Below are 23,846 nucleotides of genomic sequence, written 5' to 3' on the forward strand. Positions count from 1 at the left end.
CCAAATTCCATGGTCTAATTTATTCAACATGAAAACATTATTTATGTAAATTACCAATACAGAATTACGTCTTTATCAATGTTTTTGAAGAAATTTTTTTCTCAAATTAAATCGACCAATAATTATAGTAATGAAGCGTACTAAAACCCATATCGAGATAATTCTGTTTTCATTTCCTGTATGGGTGAATTTTTCACCCGAATCCATTCATACTAAAGATCCCAATACAGCTGAATGCTTTTAAGAAAACGATCAAATAACGTCATCGTACTCGTGCTGATACCAACCTGGTGCCTCTAAATATGTATTTAAACGTCTATAATTCATTTTTATTTCATTCCATTTTAGTAATATTATAGAGAAAGAAACCCTATTTGGATACAATGTTATCAAAACGTTCACGTTGAATCAATTTAATTGGGTAGGTAGAGAGGTACCTGTGATTATGAGTATAGTACCTACGTAAAGTATGCTTCCTTAATCTTGATGCATCGTGCGATCTGAAGTGGGACGAGAGGAGGTGTCGAGGTCATCTTATATATCATTCATATCTCATTATATTCAATTTTTCACTTTTCAACTGATTTTACCATGTTTATCGTGACTCACATTAGCTCCAATAATAGCAAATGTACGTAAGGTAAAGTGTTGGGTAGCTACAGCTAGTGATAAAGGTATTCCTCGTTTTGCTGTTATTTTTCATGATTTTATTACTCACACTGGTTTGAATCGGCCCACAGATATTAGTTTGGTGATACCGAAATTTTATGTGACTAAATTTATTGGGAATCAGCTCGATGAAATCATTCGTTAGAGAAATTTAATTCGTCATGTGTGAGATATGTCCGTTATCTTCTGAATGATTTACGAATACTTTTGATAATTTTTTATAGGTTTGTTAACCTTCTGTTCGAGTGTTGTTTTTATTTTAAAAACCTAAAATATTACATGTACGTATTGTACCTAAACTAGCTCCATTGTGTATTTCTATCCTGGAGTACATAGGTGTTGAGAGGGGAGCAGGAGGGTCCCAAATTGAGACCAAAATGTGGGGAGAAATTCATTTATGATGAAACTCTGATTTCATTGACCTTTTCTGCACAAAAAATTTAAAATTTGTGTAAATTGAATTATAGTGACAGAATTTGACGAAGGGGGGGAGGTATTTTTTGATAGAAAATTGAAGTAGGGTTTAATTGCAATTTACTGATGGGAGAGGGAGAGATAGCTAAATGCCCCCAAAATTTTGAAAATCAGAATTTCAGTCGTTTTTGAAAATTTTTAAATGAATAGATAAGTATTTTAATCACAAAATAAAAGATGATTTTCTAAAAATTTTGCAAAATTTAATTTCCTTTATTTTTGAACACGTTGTTCCCAAACTCTAGAATACATTTGGAAAATATTTTTGGCCTCAAGGAAGGCTATTTATGCGGAAGGCAAGGTTGTGTGAATGTGTGTACAATTTTTTTTTGTTCAACTACGAAAATTTGCATGAAATGGCTAAAATATCAAGTTTCAAATTTTTGGGGGCAATTACGATTTTTCACTTCCTCTTCCACTTTTCGTGTAGGTAGTTATTGGATGAATTTTCGTAGTTTTAAAAAAATTTTTGGGCGCATAAAGTTTATCTCAAAACTGATCAAAAGTCCTCATTTTTTCATTTCTTCTCTTCTCCTGCCTGAATTTTTATTTTATTTTTGTTCAGTTATTAATAGATAACTAAAAAATGGCAATTCGAATAAATTTTGCACCCCTCCCGTCCCTCCTCAATCTGTAATCTTTCTAAAAATTGAATCATGTATTAAAATATTTCCAAATTGAAAGTTTTGCTTTTATGGCGAAAACGTAAAAAAACATTTTCTGTTTTTAAAATCTAATTTTGTAGTTTTTCATTCACTTTTCCTTCTTTCAGAATTTTTTGTTTTCTAGCCATCTTAAAGGAGAGAAAAATTTTTACTTGAATAAATTTGGATTCGACTGCCCAGTTCAGCCTTCTCTCTCTTTGAAACATTAATTGAATAAATTTCTCACTCAAAGTTCAGCTTTTCTGCGAAAAGTGTCGAATTAGCTTTAAGTCCCACTTCAATCAAACTTTGAAAATTTTCAATTTTTTTTCATTTTTTGTGGTTCTCTATTTTCACCCCTCCTCTTTCCTTCGAAATTGAACTATTTGAAAAAATTTCCCGTTAAAAATCCTGCTCTATTTGTCCAATGCTTTTTTTCCATAGCTTTATCTTGTTCAAATTATTACCCTCTCTCCCGTCATTTCATTCTTGGCCTTATGCTACAACAGTCTCCAAATTATTGATTTCAATTTTTGTGATGGAAATTTTTTTTGAAAGAATTTTCGTTGTTTCTAAAAATTTTGAGGCACAGACTGAAAATATAGACAGAGTCTTGAGTGTTTCTGCACAGCTTGTGACCTCGAATACGACCTCATTTTTTGACCTGTCCCCTCCATTTGGGGTAAAGGCTTCAAAAATATGACTTAGGTCAAGACATAGGCACCTGTTTCAAATTGTGTTCATATTTTGAGAGGTGCTGAACCGAACTACGATCTCATTTTTTAAATCTGACTGTAACCTCCGATTTTTAATTGAAGCACATCAAATGAAAGCATTAAGGGTGGGATCAACTCAAAAAACTAAGGATATATTCGAATTCAGCACCTTCAAGAACGCTTTATTCGACATCTCGCATGGCTTATTCGTCAATTATTTCAGATTGTAACTCTGATTGAAGGGGCTTGGTGGAACGTAGAAGGGGTCACATCGAAAAAATAATGTCATATTCGTGTTCAGCACCTTCAAAAACTTATTATTCGATATATCACATGACTTGGACAAAATTTTCAGGTTTTGACCTCAATTGAGGGGACGTGGGAGATGTTGAAGGGGCCGTATCGAAAAAATAAGGTCATACCTTATTCGTGTTCAGCACCTTCAAAAACATACTATTCGATATATCACATGACTTGGACAAAATTTTCAGGCTTTGACCTCAATTGAAGGGACGTGGGAGATGTTGAAGGGGCCGTATCGAAAAAATAAGGCCATATTCGTGTTCAGCACCTTCAAAAACATACTATTCAGTATATCACATAACTTGGACAAAATTTTCAAATTTTGACCCTGATTGAAGGGGCTTGGAGGGCGTGGAAAGGGCCGTATTGAAAAAATAATGTCATATTCGTGTTCAGCACCTTCAAAAACATACTATTCGATATATCACATGACTTTGGCAAAATTGTCAGATTTTGACCCCAATTGAAGGGACGTGGAAGACGTTGAAGGGGTCGTATCAAAAAAATAAGGTCATATTCGTGTTCAGCACCTTCAAAAACATACTATTCGATATATCACATGACTTGGACAAAATTTTCAGATTTTGACCCCAATTGAAGGGACGTGGAAGACGTTGAAGGGGTCGTATCGAAAAAATAAGGTCATATTCGTGTTCAGCACCTTCAAAAACATATTATTCGATATATCACATGACTTGGACAACATTTTCAAATTTTGACCCTGATTGAAGGGGCTTGGAAGGCGCAGAAAGGGCCGTATTGAAAAAATAATCTCATATTCGTGTTCAGCATCATCAAAAACATATCATTCGATATATCGCATGACTCGTGCACTTTTCTCAAATTTGCCCCAAAATTGGGTGAGGGGACGTCTTCTTCCATTGAGCATCTTCATTTTGAAAATGATATAGACCTATCTCAAATCAGCAGAATCTGCTTTAAAATTTACGTTGATAAATTGATAATTATTTTAATCCAAAAAAATTTGTGGGGCTCTTGACCTTTTCTCTGAAAATCGTCGTCATGACGTAAATATCATTTTCTGAGGTAAAGTCAATAATACCTAAAATATGTAAAAAGGAAAATTCTAATGAGGAATTTACCCCTACCCCCTCCGGTCTTCACCCAGCTCTTCTTCAGTTGGTTCCAAAACCCTCATACCTCAAACTCGATCGAGAGAACATTTTTTCAACTTCCTGATGATTGAAAAATTTTTCATATTAGATGAATTATCTCTATTTTAAAATTTTTGATGCGCTTAACCCTCCCCTTCCCCACCCTCCATACACTTGAAATTGATATTTTTTATACCAAAATTGGGATCTTATTTTTTAAATTCAAAACAAACTAATTTAGCTAATGAGTAGGTATGTGTTAAAACTTATTGAGAGTTGAGAGAGTGGAAAAATTTTGAAAAAAATCTGTCTAAAGTGAGGACCACTTTAGGGTACATTTCCATTAACTTTTTAAGTTTTTCTTTCTCGGTATCTCGGTACGTTAATTATGATATATTGCCAATTGACTAAATATTTGATTGATTTCGACTTATGTAAACAACAAAAAGAAGATTTTTATTTGTATTGAAGAAATAAATTAACGAATTAGGAATGCCTCTCACCTCTGTAACTTGGGTAGGGCACTTATTTTACATATTTACATTTGTATAAATAGATGCTGAATAGATAAACTTTAAGCTCGGATCATTTCATGTTTATCTAATGACTAGATTAATAATTTTATCCTGCGAACAAATAAACCATAAAATTATATTTAAAAAAACTGAAATGAGAACCTATTCTTTTTGAAATCAATTAATGTACAAATAAATGTTCATGTGAACTTTAAACTTTAGCCATTCTATCGAAGAAACTTTTTTTCAATTTACAATTCACAAAGAAACAATTAATTAAACGAAGAATAGCTTTAATAAAAAATTGAAAAAAAAAAACAAAGAATGTGATTAAGTAAATTTCTTATGCGGTATGTTATTATTGGAGGCTCAGAGACTTGGGTGTTGGGTGGGGATCCTATCGTCGAAGGAGTTCCGTAGTACACACGATAGGTACTCGTCGTGATAACGTGTTATCAGCTAATCGATTAAACTTTTATCACTGCGGTGTTCTTTTATCTTCGCCAAAATTTATTTAATACGATATTGTGATAATGTAACGAAGAGTTAGTTACCTTTGAGTTAAATCTGCGTTCTCGAGGTGTGATAAATTTTATTCTATATTATCATTGTACCGTGTATATAATATTACTTACTTAATGGGGGTCAATATTAAATTTGTTATTGGTAAGTGTATGTATAATGTAACCTAACCTTATAATATTAATCAAGCGTTTAATTTACTGAAATATACGAGATAGAGAGCTCGTTTAGTTGATTGAAACCGTAGCTAGGTATTTCATGTGTACCTATCTATACCTATCTTATTATATCTGTAGGTTTATTCGAGAGAAGAGAATTTGCTAATATGTGGTATACATTCGTGTACTTTTGGAATGACTATAATATCTCGTCATCGTTGAATTAATTCGCTGTCTTTTAATTAATTAATAGAGTACGTCGGTTGTACAGAAACAATTCGATGAGGTCGAATCTCTCATCTCACATCGTACAACGTTGAATATGAATATGATGAGATGCTGTAGATATTTATTTACCACATTCTTGTTTATTAATTTTGAAATATTTTTTTATTCTGTTACAGTGGTCGTATTGCTCTCATTGGTCGAATGGGGCCTGGTAACACCGTTCAAAACTATCGGATTTTACTGCAAGGATCCGAAGCTATCTTATGTAAATTCGGGCGAAACCGTATCGGTTAAATTATTACTAACTGTATCATTCGTATTACCTTATTTTATGGTGAGGATACAAAGACGATAAGATAATAGGCAATACCTGCGATGAATTACTCATCATTGCTCTATATTTTCATTTCACAACATGTAGTAATATCCTGTAATTTTCAGTTTCTGTTCGTCGAAAGATTCACGAACACGAATAGCGAAGAAAGGCCAGCGAAACACTTGTGGCTGGAAAAAACACATCATTGGTATTTAAAGTACCTGCACGGATTATGTTTTACCTTTTTGATCACCGATTTGGCTAAATACCTGTTCGGCGAACCCAGACCTCATTTTCTTCATACCTGTCTTCCTCGTGAAAGTCTCAACTGTACTATTGGGTTAGTACGATGTATTAACATCTAGATGTGATCTTTTTTTTTTAATTTTTGAAGTAAACTAGGATCCAGAATGGTTTATTTTTTGGTCAGCTGCGCCTTTGATTGTATTTTCCATACGCCCATTTGCATATTTAAAAATATCACGTATTCATTGTACGTATACCTATTCGTTGTAATTCTAAGTCGAGTGACATTTGAACGTATTATTTTTAGATAACTGGCTCGAGTTGAAACGAAAATTCGTCCTTCAAAAATGTCCCATCGTAAATACTTTTTTATGACGCTAAATTTGGAGAATAATTGCATCATAAGTACTCGTATTTCTTTACATTCGATTACCTACCTATTTGGGTGGGAAATTGGGAAATTGACGATAATTTGAATGGAAAATAGTGTGATATTTTGGATAGACGATGTGAAAATTTGATAATATTTTGCAAATGTGTGTTTTAATTGGTAGAAATTTTGTATAGAATTTTATTCGTGTTTTGCTGACGTTAGGATATTATCATAATTTAACCATTAGGGGTCCTCAAAATTTACGTATTCTTTTTAAATATGTACTTATAAATGCATTTTATTATTAATGGTGAGAGTTTTCTTTAGATTTCGTATCAATTTTTTTTTTTCTTTTTTTGCAGACAATATTTTGATCATTACGAATGCACTAATAATTTGAGCAGACATCAGCTGGTGGATTCGTTCAAATCTTTTCCATCGGGGCATGCTGCGTTTTCATGTTACTTCGCTGTGTATTTCTTGGTAAGGATTACTGCCCGAAGAACCTCGAATTATTTAAATAAATTGGCCATTTGTGACGTGATTTATATCGGCGATGCGAATTTATTTGCATATTTTTGTCAAACTATCCACCAATTATTTAATTTCACATTCTACTTATCGTAAAAAGGTGACCTTACTCGTATTATTTTATCAGAAATTGTTTTTAGGTCTCAGAAGTTGATTTTCATCAGTTTTTTTCAACTTTTTTTGTTTTAACGAACTTTAAATATATCTCAGTTGAAGGAAAGGAATTTCATCTAAATTCCCTCAAATTTGGTGTTAAGTTTTGGTTTGGCTTTGAATTAAAAATTTCCAAAAAGCCTTAATTTTTTGCCAAAATAATTGTCAACGTTTCGCTTTATGTCAACTTTTTCCAAAAAAGTCAAGTTTTTATCAATTTTTTTTTTGCGAAGAGCCACTTTTTTTATCAACAATTAACAATAATAATTGCAAAAAAGTCAATTTCTTTTCAAAAGTTACAGAAAATCTGCTTATTTACCAAAAATTGTAGATCATTACTTTTTTTATCAAAAAATTGCAAATACCTAAATAAGTTGATTTTTTTTTCAAAAAATTCCAATAAAAGCCACTATTGCTAAAAAACCACAGTTTTACCAACAAATTGCAAAAAAGCCACTTTTTTACCAAAAAACAAATAAAGTTGATTTTTTTTACAAAGAATTGCAAAAATTGCAAAAAAACAACACTTTTTTATCAGAAGTTGGAAAAAAAAATTGCAAAAAATCCACTTTTTCAATGCGTATTTTTACCAAAAATTGCAATAAAGTCATTTTTGATGATCAAAAATTGCATAAAAGCCACGTTTTAAGATCAAAAATTGCAAAAAAGCCACTTTTTTACCAAAAAATTGCAAAAAAGCCACTTTTTTTACCAAAAAATTGCAAAAGATTATTTTTTTTACTCAAAAAACAAATAAAGTTAATAATTTTTATTAAAGAATTGCAAAAATTTCAAAAATCAAAAATTGCAAAAAAGCTTCTTTTTTACCAAAAAATTGCAAAAAGCCACTTTTTAACCAAAAATTGCAAAAAAACCACATTTTTACCAACAAAATGCAAAAAGGCCACTTTTTTACGAAATTGCAAAAAAGCCACTTTTTTTACCAAATTGCAAAAGAGCCACTTTTTTACCAAAAAAAAATGCAAAAAAGCCACTTTTTTACCAAAAAACAAATAAAGTTGATTTTTTTCCAAAGAATTGCAAAAATTGCAAAAAAAAACAACAATTTTTTATCAGAAGTTGAAAAAAAGTCAAACAATTTTAAAGAATCACTTTTGTACTAAAAAAATTGCAAAAAATCCACTTTTTCAATGTGCATTTTTACCAAAAATTGCAAAAAAGTCATTTTTTAAGATCAAAAATTCCATAAAAGCCACTTTTAAGATAAAAAATTGCAAAAAAGCCACTTTTTTTTTATCAAAAAATTGCAGAAGATTATTTTTTTTACACAAAAACGAATAAAGTTGATTTTTTTAAAAGAGTTGCAAAAAATTGCACAAATCAAAAATTGCAAAAAAGCTACTTTTTTACCAAAAAATTGCAAAAAGCCACTTTTTAACCAAAAAAATTGCAAAAAAAGCCACTTTTTAACCAAAAAATTGAAAAAAGCCACTTTTTTACCAAAAATTGCAGAAGATTATTTTTTTTACCAAAAATTAAAAAACGAGTAAGGTCGGTTTTTTTTCAAAGAATTGCAAAAATTGTAAAAAAACCACTTTTTTATCAGAAGTTGGAAAAAAGTTGAACAATTTTAGAGAATCACTTTGGTAATAAAAAAAATTACAAAAAATTTCTTATTTACCAAAATATTGCAAAAAAGTCACATTTTTATAATATTTTTTTGACAAAAGTTACAAAAAAGTGTTACTTTTTGCCAGTAATTCCTAAAAAGTCTCGCTTCTTGCTGAAAATTGACAAAAATTCTCGTTAATCAAATAGCTAAAAAAATCTTGATTTTTTACCTGAACTGACCTATAACCATAATTTTCAAAAAGTGTCACTTTGTTGCAAAAAATACTAGAAAGTTTCATGTTTTTGCCAAAAGTTGCTAATAATTGTCGTTTTTTTGCAAAAAAAAATTCAAAAACTCAATTTTTTCTAAAAGTTGTTCAGAAGTTTTGCTTTTTGCCAAAAAAGCTCGACCTTTTACCAAAGTTGTCAAGATCTCATTTTTTTCGCCAGAAATTACCAAAATTCTCACTTTCAAAAAATTGCTACGAAGTCTTACTTTATTGTGTAGTTCATTACCAAAAAGCTTTTTTCTATGGCCAATTTCGCTTACATTTCGATCTTTAAATCGAAATATTTACATCACAATTGGTCAATTTTATTCACTTTTGCTTTTTCCTCACCATCAAAATGATAAAATTGTAACCTTTGTCCATTCTTTTATGTTACAGGTGTACTTCACTCGTCAAATACGTACCAGTTCTCATTTATTCTTAAACGTATTACAATTCTTTTGCATATTTTGGGCATTATTATGCTCCCTCTCACGTATCACCGATCACAGACATCACTGGTGGGATGTATTATCCGGAGGTATCCTGGGTATAAGCATCGCCGTATACTTCATCTCGTATAATCGAAGATACAAAGAGAAAAAAGAAGATCTAGAGTACCCTAACGCTGTATTAGAAAAGAATAAAAACCACAAGTTCAATTTGATTTCCGATTCGAACAGTTGAATAATGATCTCGCACTTTGCTAAGGGATAATTTTCGAAGCGATGTAAAGTACGAGAAAATTTTGCAGTGAATTCGAATTCGGTATCGATGAACGAACCATGATTTGTGATCGTTGTGTAGTGTTTTTAATCAGTATCAATTCCAAATGTATTGTGTATTTTTTTTTTTTTACGTATACAATTAGGTAAATTAATTCATCTTTTGTTTGCCTTTTTGCCTCGCAATATGTGTACAATTTCTGTAATTCAGTGCGGTAGACTTTTATACGAGTATTATTTTTATCGAGTGGATGGTGTTGGTTTTTTTCTGTCTCAAGTTACCATTTACATTAACTTATCAAGACGTTTGTGTGTGTTTTTTTTGCTGCTTCTGAAATGTAGAATAATGTTTTTTGTAATAAAATTATGTATTTTGCAGGAGTGTTTTTTTCCTTTTTATTTTTTGTTTGATGCAGGGTGTACAAAACTTTCTTATCGTTGTAGCTGTATTTATTTTGAATTTTGAACCATTTGAGAGATGCAAATTTGAAGAGAGAATTTCTCTAGACGAATCTTCGAAGTTTACATGGTTGCTTTTAGTCTTTCGTTAATGAAAACCAGATGTGCAAAGAAGTACATGTATTTGTGAGCAGGAGGGGTAGGAGAGGGAAGATTTTGATTTGACTGTACTACGATGCCGAACCGAAGTCTCAGTCTTTTATATAATACGTTGACAAGACCTTATGTATCAGAAATGGCTGCATTTTATCGCAAAGCAATGAAGACTGTTTATGAAAACCTACCCGAGGACATGATATTTCAAGATATTCAGCCCATCAGTATTGTGAAACTGCTTATGCATTTTTGTTTGGTCAATGATCTCAAAGCTAAACTCATACAAGATGATACGGAAACCGAGACAATTCCTGATAATTGGTACGACTCAAAACATTTTTACTATTATTACACACGAAATGGACGGATCTATAGTGTGAATTTCCAGCAAGTTTCGAATGAGTCTGACCGTACTCATCGCCACATTCTGATTTTAGTAAGGATTCTTCCAACATTTCTTCTGTTTACTATTCCATGAAATTGTTAACATTATTATTATTATGGATCATTGCAGCATGAGGAAGCAGATGATTCAGAATTAATTTCTATACCTTGCAACTTCCCGGGTAATTGTTCAGAAGAACGAGCTCGTATTGATGAAGCACGAATTAAAGGGATAATTGCCGAATTAGTGACTGGGCTGCGCAACTAGTTAGTGTTGGAATATGTTTTATAAATTTTAATGGGAACTTAAGATGATGGTTTCGATAGCAATAATAGGTACTCAAAATGATCATTTTTTTACAGCATAGAGAAAATTGAGTCTGGAAATTTTACACCGAGAACAGACTTCAATGCAGAGTAGTGATCTTATACTTCTAATTATCTACACCAACAGAACATATCACGTTCCGTTGCAAGGATCTTGATCTTAATGTAGAATAATGTTTTGTAATAAAATTATGTATTTTGCACGATTGTATTTTTCCATTCTATTTTTTTGTATGATGCATGGTGCACAAAACCCTTTTATCGTTGTATTTATTTTTGAACCATTGAGAGATGCGAGCTGATATTAGTGATATTTGAAGGGATACTTTCAGAATTCAGACGAATCTTCGAAATGTACGTTGCTTGTCTTTGATGAAACTCAGATTGTGCGAAGTATACCTACTTCTGAACAGAATGGGTAGGGTAAAGTAGAGAAGGGTTTATCTGGTTTATCTTTATCATCTTGTTATTCATTTCATTTGTGCATTGAACAAGCATCAAGTAAACACACGTGTTTATTGTACCTGGAGTCCTGGAGGCTGAAGTTTTAGGCTATCCTAACGTAAAATTATCGGTGAGTTGAAAATTGAAATCACGTGAGAGTTTGCTCATTAACATTAAATATTTACCTACCTTAAAACTGAGTTTACTTCGGAGTAGATCTCAGAGACCAGCATTTGAGTGATATAAATACGTTGACAAACTCCTATGTTTCAGAAATGGCCGCATTTTATCGTAAAGCATTGAAAACAATTTATGAAAACCTGCCCGAGGACATGATATTTCAAGATATTCATCCCATCAGTATCATGAAACTGCTAGTTCATTTTGCGTTGGTCACGGATCTCAAAGCTAAACTCAAACAAGGTGATACGGAAACCGAGAAAATTCCTCACAATTGGTATCAATCTGATGGCCGGGGAGGTTTAGAGTATACACGAAATGGACGGATCTATCGTGTGTATATCCTTGATTTTAGTTCGTCTGATCATGACGAACGTAATGACGATCTCACCATTATGATTCGTGTAAGGAATCTTCCTACGTTTCATTCCGTTTATTATTCCATAAAATGTTGACATTATGGATAATTACAGCATTTGGAAGCAGAAGATCATGGAACAATTTCCATGAACAACGACTTACCAGGCAATTGTTCAGAGGAGCGAGCTCGTATCGATGAAGAACGGATTAAAGATATAATTGCCGAATACGTGACTGCGCTGCGCGACTAGTTAGTGTTGGAATATATTAATTAATGATGTTTCGATCAATAATCAATAATCAATAATACTCATAATGATTATTATTTTTCACAGCATGGAGAATATTGAGTCTGGAAATTTTACACCCAGAGAGCAGTTCCCTCCTATTAACGACCAGTTGGAGTGATCTTATACTTTCAGTTAGGTATCTATCTTCATAAATCAACAATTATTTGTATAAATCGATGTCTTTTTTCTTCGAAATATTCGAAATGAACCATATTTCGATAATAAAGTTCATACATTCTGTAAAATTACCTCATTATTGTTGTAAATAACGTACATAGCACAGCACACGACGCTGATTACTCGAGAGAAATACATTTATACGAGCTGATATAGTGATATTTGAAGAGATTCTTTCAGAATTCAGACGAATCTTCGAAATGTACGTTGCCTGTCGTTGATGAAACCCAGATTGTGCGAAGTGCGAAGTATACCTACTTCTGAACTGGATGGGTAGGGTAGAGAAGGGTTTATCTTTATCATCTTGTTATTGTGCATTGAACAAGCATCAAGCAAACACACGTGTTTATTGTACCTGGAATCCTGGAGGCTGAAGTTTTAGGCTATCTTAACGTAAAATTATCGGTGAGTTGAAATCACGTGAGAGTTTGCTCATTAAAATTAAATATCTACCTACCTTAAAACTGAGTATACTTAGAAGTAGATCTCAGAGAGACCAGGATTTGAGTGATATAAATACGTTGACAAAACCCTATGTTTCAGAATCAGAAATGGCCGCATTTTATCGCAAAGCATTAAAAACGATGTATGAAAACCTGCCAGAGGACATGATATTTCAAGATATTCATCGCATGAGCATCATGAAACTGCTGGTTCATTTTGCGTTGGTCACGGATCTCAAAGCTAAACGCAAACAAGGTGATACGGAAACCGAGAAAATTCCTGACAATTGGTATCGACCTGATGACCGGGTAGGTTTGGACCATGCGTATATACGAAACGGACGGATCTATCATGTGTACATCCTTGATCTTTCGTCTGATCGTGACGAGCCGGAGCGTAATGGCGATCTCCCCATTATGATCCATGTAAGGAATCTTCCTACGTTTCTTCTGTTTATTAATGCATAAAATGTTAAAATTACGGATAATTACAGCATAGGGAAGCACAAGGTACTGGAACAATTTCCATATTCACCGACTTACCAGGCAATTGTTCAGAAGAGCGAGCTCGTATTGATGAAGAACGGATCAAAGATGTTATTTCCGAAATAGTAACTGGGCTGCGCGACTAGTTAGTGTTGGAATATATTAATAGATGATGTTTCGATCAATAATACTGATAATGATTATTTGTTTTCACAGCATGGAGAATATTGAGTCTGGAAATTTTACACCCGCAATACCGTTCCCTCCTAATAACGATCAGTTGCAGTGATCTTATACTTTCAGATGTCTATCTTCATAAATCAACAATTATTTGTAAATTGATGTCTTTCTTCTTCGAAATGAACCATATTTCGATAATAAAATTCATACATTCTGTACAATTACCTCATTATTGTTGTAAATAACGTACAAGCACAGCTCACGACGCTGATTACTCGAGAGAAATACAACTATAGAAAAAATAAGATAGAAAAGTACCACGCGTAACAGTTATATTTATAATATAAAATTCATACAAACGTGTTAAAATTTAAACCTTAGAGATACCCAAATTGTCGGATTTTTGGACTTTCTTTTCAGTAAGGATAGCACGTAAAACTAACTTCTTCTTCTTCCTTTCCAAAGCTCGTTTCACTTGATCGACCGTAGACAAGTTGCCTTTCAGAGCGAATCTTTGATTTCTTAAAAACTTCTGACATACCTACGAAAACCAAGGTTACATTAGTACACTCTCTGTAGTCGTACAGATGATGAAAATACGACAAGTTGAATACGTACTCCTCGGCTGGATTCGTATCTGAATTTCCTCGGTTTCTTGATACCGTTACGGTGATCTTTTCTGTCTGTTGATTAACACGTAATGATTAGATTAAATAGAATTATTATCGTAGAATAATGTACTGATAAAGAATAGAAACTCACTTTGATTGTGATTCGTATGATTCTTTGACTTGGCCATTGTGTCAAAATCTGAAAGCAAGACGAACGAGATTAGAAATTACTGTAATTAGGAAATTGAATTATTACGAACGATGTTTCTCATTTCTGAATGAGATATGCGTAATTTAATTTATTGAAAATGTGTTTCATAGGAGAATGAGTATGGTGAATGGTGGCTTCGGGAGCAGGACTTTGTCATGAGATAAGATGTGTTTGGAAGCTACCGGAAGGGTGGATTTTAGATTACTGGTATAGAGTACGATAATTATACTATATTAATTCTAAAATTAACGCTTACCTGATTAATTATTGTGAAATTAATCTAAAAATTAGTCGAATTTATAATGCCACACGTGAAGTAAACGTTTCGGTTATCAAAACAAGTCAGGGTTGGCTTTCTGACCGGAATAAAAAATTTGCAAAATTTTTTCGATGACTCGACGACCTTGATTCAGTTTGCAGCTTTTTCAAAAAACTTCGAATGATATTTTTTAATTAAATGAGCTCAAAATTCAAATATTTGTATTTCATTACATTTTAATTTAAATTATAAAACGATTAATAATTGAATCGATTGCTAAAAATAACTTTCAGATGAAAAATACAAAATGAAACTGTCGAACTGAATAAATTCACAAAATGGCACCACGCCGCCATTTTGTAAACTCGAACCAACCTTGTTGTCTACTTCGTACCTTGATTTCGCAACCTTCCTTGGTAGTGGAAAAATTTTCAAATCTTGGAAAAAATATGTGTTATTGTAGTCAGTTGTTTCAATTTCGAAGCTTACCATCGATAATACACAGAAGTTGATGTCGTACCCTCCCATTTTATTGAAAAGTTGGTTATTTCAGCATTAATGGGGTTCGTTGGCTCAATGGAGAATTAGGTTTCACGTCGGAAAGCTGCAGGAAATCAAGCTCAACACGATGGGGACGTTGCCTACAGAAATGGTAAAAAAATTTTACGTAGTTTGAACTTTCTGTACACTTACGCCTTTAATCACTTAACTTTAATAGATGCATTGTAATGCTTCGATAGCTCCGTTCGTTGGTCTTATTTTTACACCGTTGCGATGTTAATTGGAGCAATTTTTTTCTATCTAACCCCAATGACATTTTGTGTGGGTTTGCCAAAAATTACACCAAGAGGAAGAACGAGATTATGAATCATTGATAATGATTCGTCGTCGTATTATTTCTTGGTCGTATCCGGGGATTGGGTTTTTTTATCACGATGATATGATTTTTTTAGATGCCATTCTTGTAACGTTGCTGTTGGCTGATTCGAGATTTTTAATACGTTTTTATTTCTGTTATCAAATGTAGGTTGCGGGGAAGTACTACTCTATTTACGATGCTTATTATAAACAAGTACGTATATTCGGTTTACAAATACGTCTAACGTATTTCACCGTCTAATGTGATGATTTTTAATCGCAGGTCGATCCAACAAATAAGGGCAGTGTTGGTGCCATGGATGCGGCCAAGTTCTTGAAAACTTCCGGTCTATCTGACATGATCCTTAGCAAAGTAAAATATACCAATGATTCTGTTCGTAGATGTGTTTTTTCGAGCGATTTAGTACACGTAGTTGGTTTTCTAGATATGGGATTTGGCCGATTCGAATGGTAAAGGATTCCTCACCAGGTCCGGCTTCTTCGTTGCTTTGAAATTGGTCGCATTAGTTCAAGCTGGTAAAGAACCAACGACCGGTAACTTATCTTTGGATGTGGCACCTCCTCAAATGGTAATATCTCATTAGAAATGCTCCGCTGAACATACTCGTGTAATTGAAGCACGTGCGAGAAACGTTTCTCTGCATTTTGCGACTTGTTAGATAGTAAAACAAAGCTTATAGAAAGAGGTCAAGAGGTTTGAGTAGCGTTGTAATGGAAACATTGTGCTTGAACAATTCGTTTTACTCGTGGATTCGTTTATTGAATTCGTTCGATTGTTTACAGGGCGATAAAGTACAACCACCTGCGAAAGTCTCCGCGTCGCCGACTTTGGGCGAAAGTGAATGGGCTATGAAACCTACAGAGAAGATGAAATATGATCAGTTATTCGATTCGTTGAATCCGGCTAATGGATATATACCTGGGAGCAAAGTGAGTCGTTGTTCTGCAGACTCGATGATGTGATTGTGTTTTTCTGCACTCTTATTTATTCATCGATTGAATTACATATTTCACTAGGTTAAAGGTTTATTAATGGATTCCAAGTTACCAGTAGACACGTTAGGAAAAATATGGGATTTGGCTGATATGGATAAAGATGGTGCTTTAGACAGACACGAATTCTCTGTGGTAATTTACTCGCTCTTCGTATCACTGAGCATGTCTCGTTTCAACGTCGAATATCTCTAAAACCTCTTTGTATTCTTCAGGCAATGCATTTGGTTTACAAAGCGCTAGAAAAATACGCAATACCCAGCTGCCTACCTCCAGAACTGCTGCCTGCGGGCAAGAAAAAAGACTCGATTAGCCTACCAGGTGCCATACCAGTACTGCCAGCAGTTCCTGCGATGCCTGCTGTACCGAACGGCGTCGATCCTCTGCTTAAATCCGTTACACCTCCTCTTGTACCTCCTCCAGCTCCTGCGCCTTCGAAACCGCCTCTAATCCCAGGTCCTACGCCACCGCCGCTTATACCGCCTGTTTCTGCTACGCCGCCTTTAATCGCGCCTTTATCATCGTCATCACCAATACCTCCTATTCCAGCAGCGGTGCCGATCAAACCGTTGACTCCGCCTGTGCAAAATGCTCCTGGCCTACCGGTCTCTGCTGCTTTTCCGGTCGATGTAAGTGTATCGAATTTGTTCGACAATTTCCAACCTATGGTTAGAGTTAATATGGTCGTCTTGGGTTACAGAATTTTAGTGCACCTGTCGAAGAACCTTGGGTAATCAGTAAAGAAGAAAAGGTGAAATACGACACGTTATTCGAGCAAGCGGATCTGGATCGCGATGGATTCGTCTCCGGTCACGAGATCAAAGACGTGTTTCTCAAATCAGGCGTAGCTCAGCCGGTTCTAGCGCATATTTGGGGCTTGTGCGATACCGCCGAACAAGGTAAACTGAACAACGAGCAATTCGCGTTGGCGTTATGGCTCATCAGTCGCAAACTCAAAGGAATCGATCCTCCTGCTAAACTGACTCCCGAAATGATACCTCCATCTATGCGAAAACCATCCGAAACACAGGCTTCGAACGTTAGTATACTTTCAGTGCTCAGTTTTTCGATTTTTCTTTTTTCTGCGGAAATGACTCGGATTTTGAATTTACAGGATCCAGCGGTATTCACCAGTCAGGAAGTTACCCGATTATCCAAAGAAATCGAAACCTTAGTCAAAGAGAAATTAGCCCTCGAGACTGATATCACACAACGCGAGGCTGACATCAAAATTAAAGCTGGCGAAGTTAAAAGTCTCCAGGGTGAACTGGACGCACTGGTTGCAACACTCAAACAGCTAGAAAATCAAAAAGGAGAAGCGTTTAAACGTATTAATGATCTCAAAACACAGGTATCGTCTACCTACCTCTCCACCTATCTATTTATCGCATTGTTTTGTTATATTCGAGCAATATCCCACCTTATAATTAGTTATTACGTTTCATTTGCCTTTTTTTTTTTATTCCAACCGACACCGTTATTATTTAGCTTTTTTATCAATTTTTATGATTTGGCTTCCTTTATTATGATTTCTTTTGCACCGCTTTTATAGACTGCTGAATTAGAAAGTAAAATAGATGATACCAAAAGCGAATTGGAATTAGAACAAATCGAGGTTAGTTTTGCAACGCTCGCTTCGTTCATTTTTAGCTCAATTGTAAACCTCTAGCTGTATTTGAAAATAATATTCCTGTATCATTATATTTGATAAGGTTGATAAACTAAGACACCAAGCCGAAGAACAAGAAAAAACATTAAAACAACAAGAATCCGAATTAAATAAAAAGAAACAAGAATTAGATAACTTGAAAAAAGATGAATCCAATCTAAGAAAGCAACGAGATAATTTGAAAGAAGAAATAGCCCAGATTACCAAATCATCCGGAGAAACGGATGAATTAATTGTAGAAGTGAGTGGATTTTTCCATTACCTTAATTTATGTTAAATACATATAAACGGATTATTTTATTTAAAACGAACGTTTTTTTTCGACGCAGATTAAAGAGAAACTAATCGAGCTTGAAGACGTACAAAAACAACTCCAGGATGCCATCGCACACTTGGACAACGTGCTAGAAACTAAAAACCTCACTTCTTTGTCTGAGGTTTACCTTCATGTCGAACCGAAATTCAGAAACGAATCGTATTCCAGCATGTTTAGTAAAATTTTCAAAGTACGTTGAATCCTATTGTTGCTTGTAAAGTTATAGAAATTTATGAAATCAACCGATAGATTTCTCTAGAGATTGCTCTGCTCTTTCCCCGCGTGGAACCTTGATAACTCGAATTCAAATCCATTCCCCTTGGGTTTCAAGTTATCGAAGTTCCACTGTATTTTAATAAATGGTGCAAAGCCAACCTTGTTCGACCTTTATACTTGCCCTAATATGTTTAAAATCAAAATGTGACGATTTTTTTTTTTTGTTGAAAGAATAGAGTAATTGCTCACTTATTCTAAAAGATGGGGAGGAGGGGGGTATTTTGACTAATAGTGGAAATATCTGTTGATGTCGTGTGACATATCATTTGTTAAGTTTTTGGGGATGCTGAGTCCGAATATCAACTTATTTTTCTGATCTGACTCTCCCAACTCTTACAACAGTCTACCCAAATCAACTTGAAAATTAAAAAAAAAATGGCAATACCTTGTGACGTATCGATTGCTAGGTTTTTGGGGACGATGAGTTCGAATATGACATTAATTTTTAGGTTTGACTCATTCTGCCCTTACCAAAAGGTCTCAATTTGGTCCTAAAATTGAAAAAAACCAATGCCGAGTAACATATCGTTTGTTAGGATTTTGGAGATGATAAGTTCAAATTTGATATCAATTTTTTAGTTTGGCCCATCTTACCTCTACCTTACGTTCAAATTTAGTTTTGAAGATGAAAAAAATTACAATTCTGAGTGGCATATCGTTTGTTAGATATTTTTGAACGCTAAGCCCGAATATCAACTCAATTTTTCGATTTGATGCTACCAACTCCTGCAACAGACGCTCCTATTCGGTGCTGAAGATGGAAAAAATGATTGATGCTTGTAGTTGGAGTTGGAAAGGTCAGATCAAAAAGTTGAGGCGATATTCGTTATTAACGCCCTAAAAAACCTAACAAACGATATGTCACATGACATTGTCATTTTTTTCAACTTCTGGACCAAAATGGGGGTGCCTGTGGTAGGGGTTGGGAGGGTCAAATCAAAAAATTGAGGTGATATTCGTGATTAGCGCCCCAATAAACCTAAAAAACGATATGTCACATGACATTGTCATTTTTTTCAACTTTTGGACCAAAATAGCGTGCTTGTGGTAGGAGTTGGGAGGGTCAAATCAACTAATTAAGGCGGTATTCGTTATTAGCGCCCTAAAAAAACTAGCAAACGATATGTCACATGACATTGTTATTTTTTTTAACTTCTGGACCAAAATGGGGGTGCCTGTGAGGCTGCGGTAGGGGTTGGGAGGGCCAAACCAAAAAATTAACGTGATATTCGTGATTAGCGCCCCAAAGAACCTAGCAAACGATGTGTCACATGACATTGTCATTTTTTCAACTTCTGGACCAAAATGGGGGTGTCTGTGGTAGGGGTTGGGAGGGTCAAATCAAAAAATCAGGGTGATATTCGTGATTAGCGCCCCAAAGAACCTAGCAAACGATATGTCACATGACATTGTTATTTTTTTCAACTTTTGGACCAAAATGAGGTGCCTATGGTAGTGGTTGGGGGGCCAGATCTAAAAATCGAGGTGATATTCATTATCAGCGTCCCAAAAAAACTTACAATCAATAAGGTCACATTAATTATCTTTTTTTTTAGTTTCAGTCAAAATTTGCTTCCCCCTCCCCTCTCTTCTAGGAATAAATGACTAGTCATTCCGTATTTTTTATTCTGCGTGTTATTTCAATAGTTAACTTACACATTTGAATTTATTCAGACCGCCTCTTTTATCGAGATCAGGAAAAAATTTTCAATATTTTTTTTCGATCATGCAATAAATTCCCTCTTTTCTCTCCTCCCCTCCATTACAATTTGAACTGGAAATTCAAGCATTAAAAATGTTTCTGTTTAGATGCTTTACTCTACACATTATGTTTGAGCTCTTTTTTTTCTCTATTAAAATTATAATTTTTCAAGAAGTCACCTTCCTCCCCCGTCTTTGCGATGGAGGAGGAGGAGGGGATTCTAATTTTTGAAAGAACTGTCCCTAAAAAACAATAAGGCTAAATGTTGGTGGAAAATTCTCAATTTTTTGGGAGGGGGTTGCACTTTTTTTATTTAAAAAACCTATGCTTGCTACTGAACGAGAAATTATATTTTATTTATTGTATCTTTTTGATGCAGATCACCGGGAGGGACGCTACAGATCCTTTTGCTGATATGCAAGAACCTGATGAGACAGATTTTTCAAAGACTGATGCGTTCGCAAAAGGTGAGTAATTTCAACAAATTTTAAAATCCAATGAATTCGAAGAAAAACATCAAATTGTTGCTGTTTTCATTTTCTGTTTTTAGATCCATTTGCTGGAGATCCATTCGCTGCTAAAGATTCTTTCCAATCTAATCCCTCGAGTAATGTGAGTATCGCATTAAAATACAGAATTTTATTTTTTTCAATAAAATTACGAATTTCAAAAATTTTGCAATTTTTTTTGTTTTTGTTTCAGACTGGATTTTCTTCAGATCCATTCGCTTCTTTCGGTTCAGGAAGCAGTAAGTTGTCTGTGTTTTTTACATAACTTATTCCTAATTAGTGTACCGATTCTTAAAATTGAAAAAAATTATTTTTACAGAAAAACCTGATCCATTTGCAGCCACAAATCCACCAGCTGCTGCTCAGGTATGACTAAAAATGCAATTTTCCAACTTACTCGGTTCTTTCGTGATTCTAACATTTCAACGTGTCGAATTAATAACGAATTATTCGTCGCAGGCTAACGATCAAGATGCATTTGGATGCGATCCATTTGCCATACTTCACGCTCCAACAAAAGCTGGCAGTAACTTACCTAGTCCGGCTGCTCCACGTTCGGAAAGCCCGAGCCCAGCTCTGCCGCCAAAGAAAAGTAAACAGCCTCCTCCTAGACCAGCTCCTCCTCGGCCGGCTCCATTAACCTTACCTTCTGGTTTCGATGCTGATTTCGCAGATTTCTCTGGTTTCACTCGTAAAGTAAGTTTTATTTCGAGAAAAAACTTCCAAAATATTACATTAGTTTACGAATAATATTTCAATGATCAATTCGCTACTAACGTGTTAATTTCTCTCTTTCTCTTAATTTTTGCTTTTTTATTCACGCTTTTTTTTCTAACCCTCTCAGAAGTAGAAACTCACTAATAATTTTTTTTTTAGTTTTATACGTTTTGTTTTTCGTTTTCGTTTTTGTTTTTATTTTTACGTTATTCGCAATTTGTTGGTCGTTTTATTACGATTATTATTTCGCATTATTATTTTTTCGTTTCGGCGGCTTATTTATGATTTTATTTTGCCCGGCGCGATTAGCAGCAGGTTTCGACAGGTTTCAATAGTTCGACATCGACGTTAAAATCGGATCATTCGACAACGGCCTCCTCCAAGGATCCTTTCCGCGATTACCGATACGATGACCCGTTCGAAATAGCCGATACTAGCGACGAGTGGGCTGTACCCAGAGGAGCATCGGCGCCTACTTTTATCGACTTGAAAAACGCATTCGATCCGTTCGTCTCGCTATCGAATAGCTCGACCCCGGCTCCGGTACCGGCCAACGGCTTCTCCAAGTCATCGACACCGATCAGCAGTCCATTGCCGCCGGAAGATCAACAGATCGCTTGGGCCACCGCTGAAAGCGTCAAGGCGGAGAAAGAACGACGCAAGAAGGCCGCCGAACAAGAGAAAGCTGATTATAAACTTGCTCTGAAGTTGAGTAAACAAGAGAATAAGAAGAGGAGCTTTAGGTCGAAAATATTGTCTTGATTTTATCGCTCCCTCCCCCCCTTACCATCCTCGTTCGCTATATTATTGTTTTTCAAGAGTTCGCCTCACTTCCCATCCCCTATTCTTTCATCAATTAAGTATACTTACTCTCGAGTATATCATATCGATTGGCAATAGATTTTACGTGTACATATCGTATCCTATTCTATTCCCCTCCCCTCTCCTCTTGTTAATATTCCCTTTTTCCTTCATCGTGTATTAGAGAAGAAAAATAAAGCTATCAATATCGCTAGCTCTTTCAAGCACGATCCTATGTATATAAATATGTCTTTTTTCCTCTCTTTAATTGGCTTTTACGCGCATCTTTAATATCTATGTGAGTGTGTATGTGTGTGTGAGTCTCTTTTAAGTGTCATTAACATTACTCTCTACCTATTGTATGTATTAAATTGTTACCACACGAGTAGAATATCTCCTATATTTTACTATATCGATATTAGTATTTTTACCCTTTTTTCCTTTCCCTTCCCCATCCCCCCTCATATATATGTTTCCTGTACCCCTGTTTCTTTCTGATCACGCTCGCGGCAACAGCAGCAGCAGCGCGATGACGACTACAACGATGGCGTAAATAATTATAAAATAATTACGTATTTATTCCGTAGTATTTTATATGTATATTTTATTTTTTTGTATAAATAATTATTACCTGTATTCGGTCGCGTTGATATCTTGAAAAAAAATGTTCTCTGTACAACCTCAGCCTCGAGCTTAAAAAGTAGCTGTTTGGTTGGCACGATTGAAAATTTATTTAAAATAAAATCTTCACAATATTATACATAGTATTTTATTCTATTTTTTTTGTTTTTAAATAAAAAAAGCGCACGAGGCAGTTTAAATATTTTAATTTTTTGTAGTCATTATGAGTATAAGTTTATTCGCTCGTGTTAGATGTGCACAATATGTATTTAAAAAAAAAAAGTAGCTAAAGCAAAGCCATGATAATAAGTTTATATAAGAAAGCGCCTTTCGTTATACTTTATACGTATTTTGTATACTGTTTAACCCTTCTACTACTATACGTTAATTAAAAAATTTTTCAGTTTATTAGCAAATTCAAATGCCAAAAAAAAAGAGAGCTCAAGCATCGTTTAGTTAATTTATAAATTTATGTATGTTGTGTTTTATTTTTTTTGTATCGGTTTTATTTTTTATCGTATATTATTATATTATACATTGTTTTAAAAAAAATATATATGTTGATCCCTGCGATCTCTCTTTGCTCTCATGACGTCAACAAAGACGCAATAATAGTATCCTAGGATGTAGGTGTATCTGTATTTTGTATTTGTAACTCGAAGTTGTTGATACGTTCTCTCGAGTTAGATGAATTGTTGGCAATAATGCGTTTTTTTTTTTTAATTAACCGAGACTTTTTTTTTGTTTGTTTTTTGTTTCGCATGTATTATTTATTTTAGCCCATCAAGACACATCGATAAATGTATGTTAATTTATGAATGCATTCCATTGTTCTATTATTGTATTTTCCTTTATTTTTTTTGTCGTTGGTCGCAACAAATATATTACATTTTAATCCGGTTTATATTGGGTGTGTTTTGGTGGTTG

At 34.3% G+C, this 23,846-nt stretch overlaps 4 protein-coding genes across 14 annotated transcripts in view; 3 read left to right on the forward strand and 1 right to left on the reverse strand.

The window, feature by feature from the left end:
• Urm1 (Ubiquitin-related modifier 1) overlaps nt 1-9,907 on the forward strand; it is a 45,135-nt gene extending 35,228 nt beyond the window's left edge. Inside the window, exons 1-5 of one of the 3 annotated variants that reach the window (XM_065369112.1) lie at nt 4,840-5,102; nt 5,521-5,678; nt 5,786-6,000; nt 6,642-6,762; nt 9,204-9,907. In XM_065369112.1, coding sequence (XP_065225184.1) covers nt 5,075-5,102; nt 5,521-5,678; nt 5,786-6,000; nt 6,642-6,762; nt 9,204-9,491 — 810 coding nt within the window. In that variant the 5' untranslated portion in view covers nt 4,840-5,074 and the 3' untranslated portion in view covers nt 9,492-9,907. Of the gene's footprint in view, nt 1-4,839; nt 5,103-5,520; nt 5,679-5,785; nt 6,001-6,641; nt 6,763-9,203 lie in introns of those variants that run through there. The other 2 variants (XM_065369111.1, XM_065369113.1) reach the window with 2 other exon arrangements.
• A 1,153-nt stretch (nt 9,908-11,060) lies between these two features.
• On the forward strand, nt 11,061-13,576 carry LOC135848992 (uncharacterized). Of its 6 annotated transcripts, none has more exons than XM_065369118.1 (8): nt 11,061-11,369; nt 11,513-11,823; nt 11,893-12,029; nt 12,115-12,205; nt 12,427-12,651; nt 12,796-12,998; nt 13,184-13,320; nt 13,392-13,576. In XM_065369118.1, exons 6-8 carry the CDS (start codon nt 12,798-12,800, stop codon nt 13,462-13,464), a joined length of 411 nt encoding a protein of 136 aa, XP_065225190.1. In that variant the 5' UTR covers nt 11,061-11,369; nt 11,513-11,823; nt 11,893-12,029; nt 12,115-12,205; nt 12,427-12,651; nt 12,796-12,797; the 3' UTR covers nt 13,465-13,576. The 6 variants fall into 6 exon arrangements, 5 of the variants coding, with proteins under 5 accessions (XP_065225190.1, XP_065225188.1, XP_065225187.1 ...); XM_065369115.1 differs by having other exon boundaries at nt 11,085-11,369; nt 12,790-13,115; XM_065369114.1 differs by having other exon boundaries at nt 11,087-11,369; nt 12,796-13,115.
• Nucleotides 13,577-13,670: 94 nt separating this feature from the next.
• Nucleotides 13,671-14,588, reverse strand: RpL29 (ribosomal protein L29). Its single transcript, XM_065369120.1, has 4 exons — nt 14,434-14,588; nt 14,118-14,165; nt 13,974-14,038; nt 13,671-13,896 (listed from the first exon to the last, which is right to left on the reverse strand). The coding sequence occupies exons 2-4, from the start codon at nt 14,152-14,154 to the stop codon at nt 13,726-13,728; spliced, it is 273 nt and encodes a 90-aa protein (XP_065225192.1). The 5' UTR covers nt 14,155-14,165; nt 14,434-14,588; the 3' UTR covers nt 13,671-13,725.
• Nucleotides 14,589-14,869: 281 nt separating this feature from the next.
• Eps-15 (Epidermal growth factor receptor pathway substrate clone 15) lies at nt 14,870-23,823 on the forward strand. Of its 4 annotated transcripts, none has more exons than XM_065369107.1 (18): nt 14,870-15,088; nt 15,464-15,508; nt 15,578-15,667; nt 15,741-15,884; nt 16,099-16,245; nt 16,333-16,443; nt 16,524-16,937; nt 17,009-17,347; nt 17,423-17,659; nt 17,861-17,923; nt 18,021-18,218; nt 18,307-18,483; nt 20,651-20,738; nt 20,822-20,883; nt 20,974-21,019; nt 21,100-21,146; nt 21,240-21,476; nt 21,807-23,823. In XM_065369107.1, exons 1-18 carry the CDS (start codon nt 15,065-15,067, stop codon nt 22,257-22,259), a joined length of 2,922 nt encoding a protein of 973 aa, XP_065225179.1. In that variant the 5' UTR covers nt 14,870-15,064; the 3' UTR covers nt 22,260-23,823. The 4 variants fall into 4 exon arrangements, with proteins under 4 accessions (XP_065225179.1, XP_065225182.1, XP_065225181.1 ...); XM_065369110.1 differs by having other exon boundaries at nt 21,625-21,920; XM_065369108.1 differs by having other exon boundaries at nt 14,871-15,088; nt 21,810-23,823.
• The last annotated feature ends 23 nt before the right edge of the window (nt 23,824-23,846 follow it).

The sequence above is a fragment of the Planococcus citri genome, chromosome 5 (genome assembly GCF_950023065.1).
Source record: "Planococcus citri chromosome 5, ihPlaCitr1.1, whole genome shotgun sequence".
NCBI lineage: Eukaryota > Metazoa > Arthropoda > Insecta > Hemiptera > Pseudococcidae > Planococcus > Planococcus citri.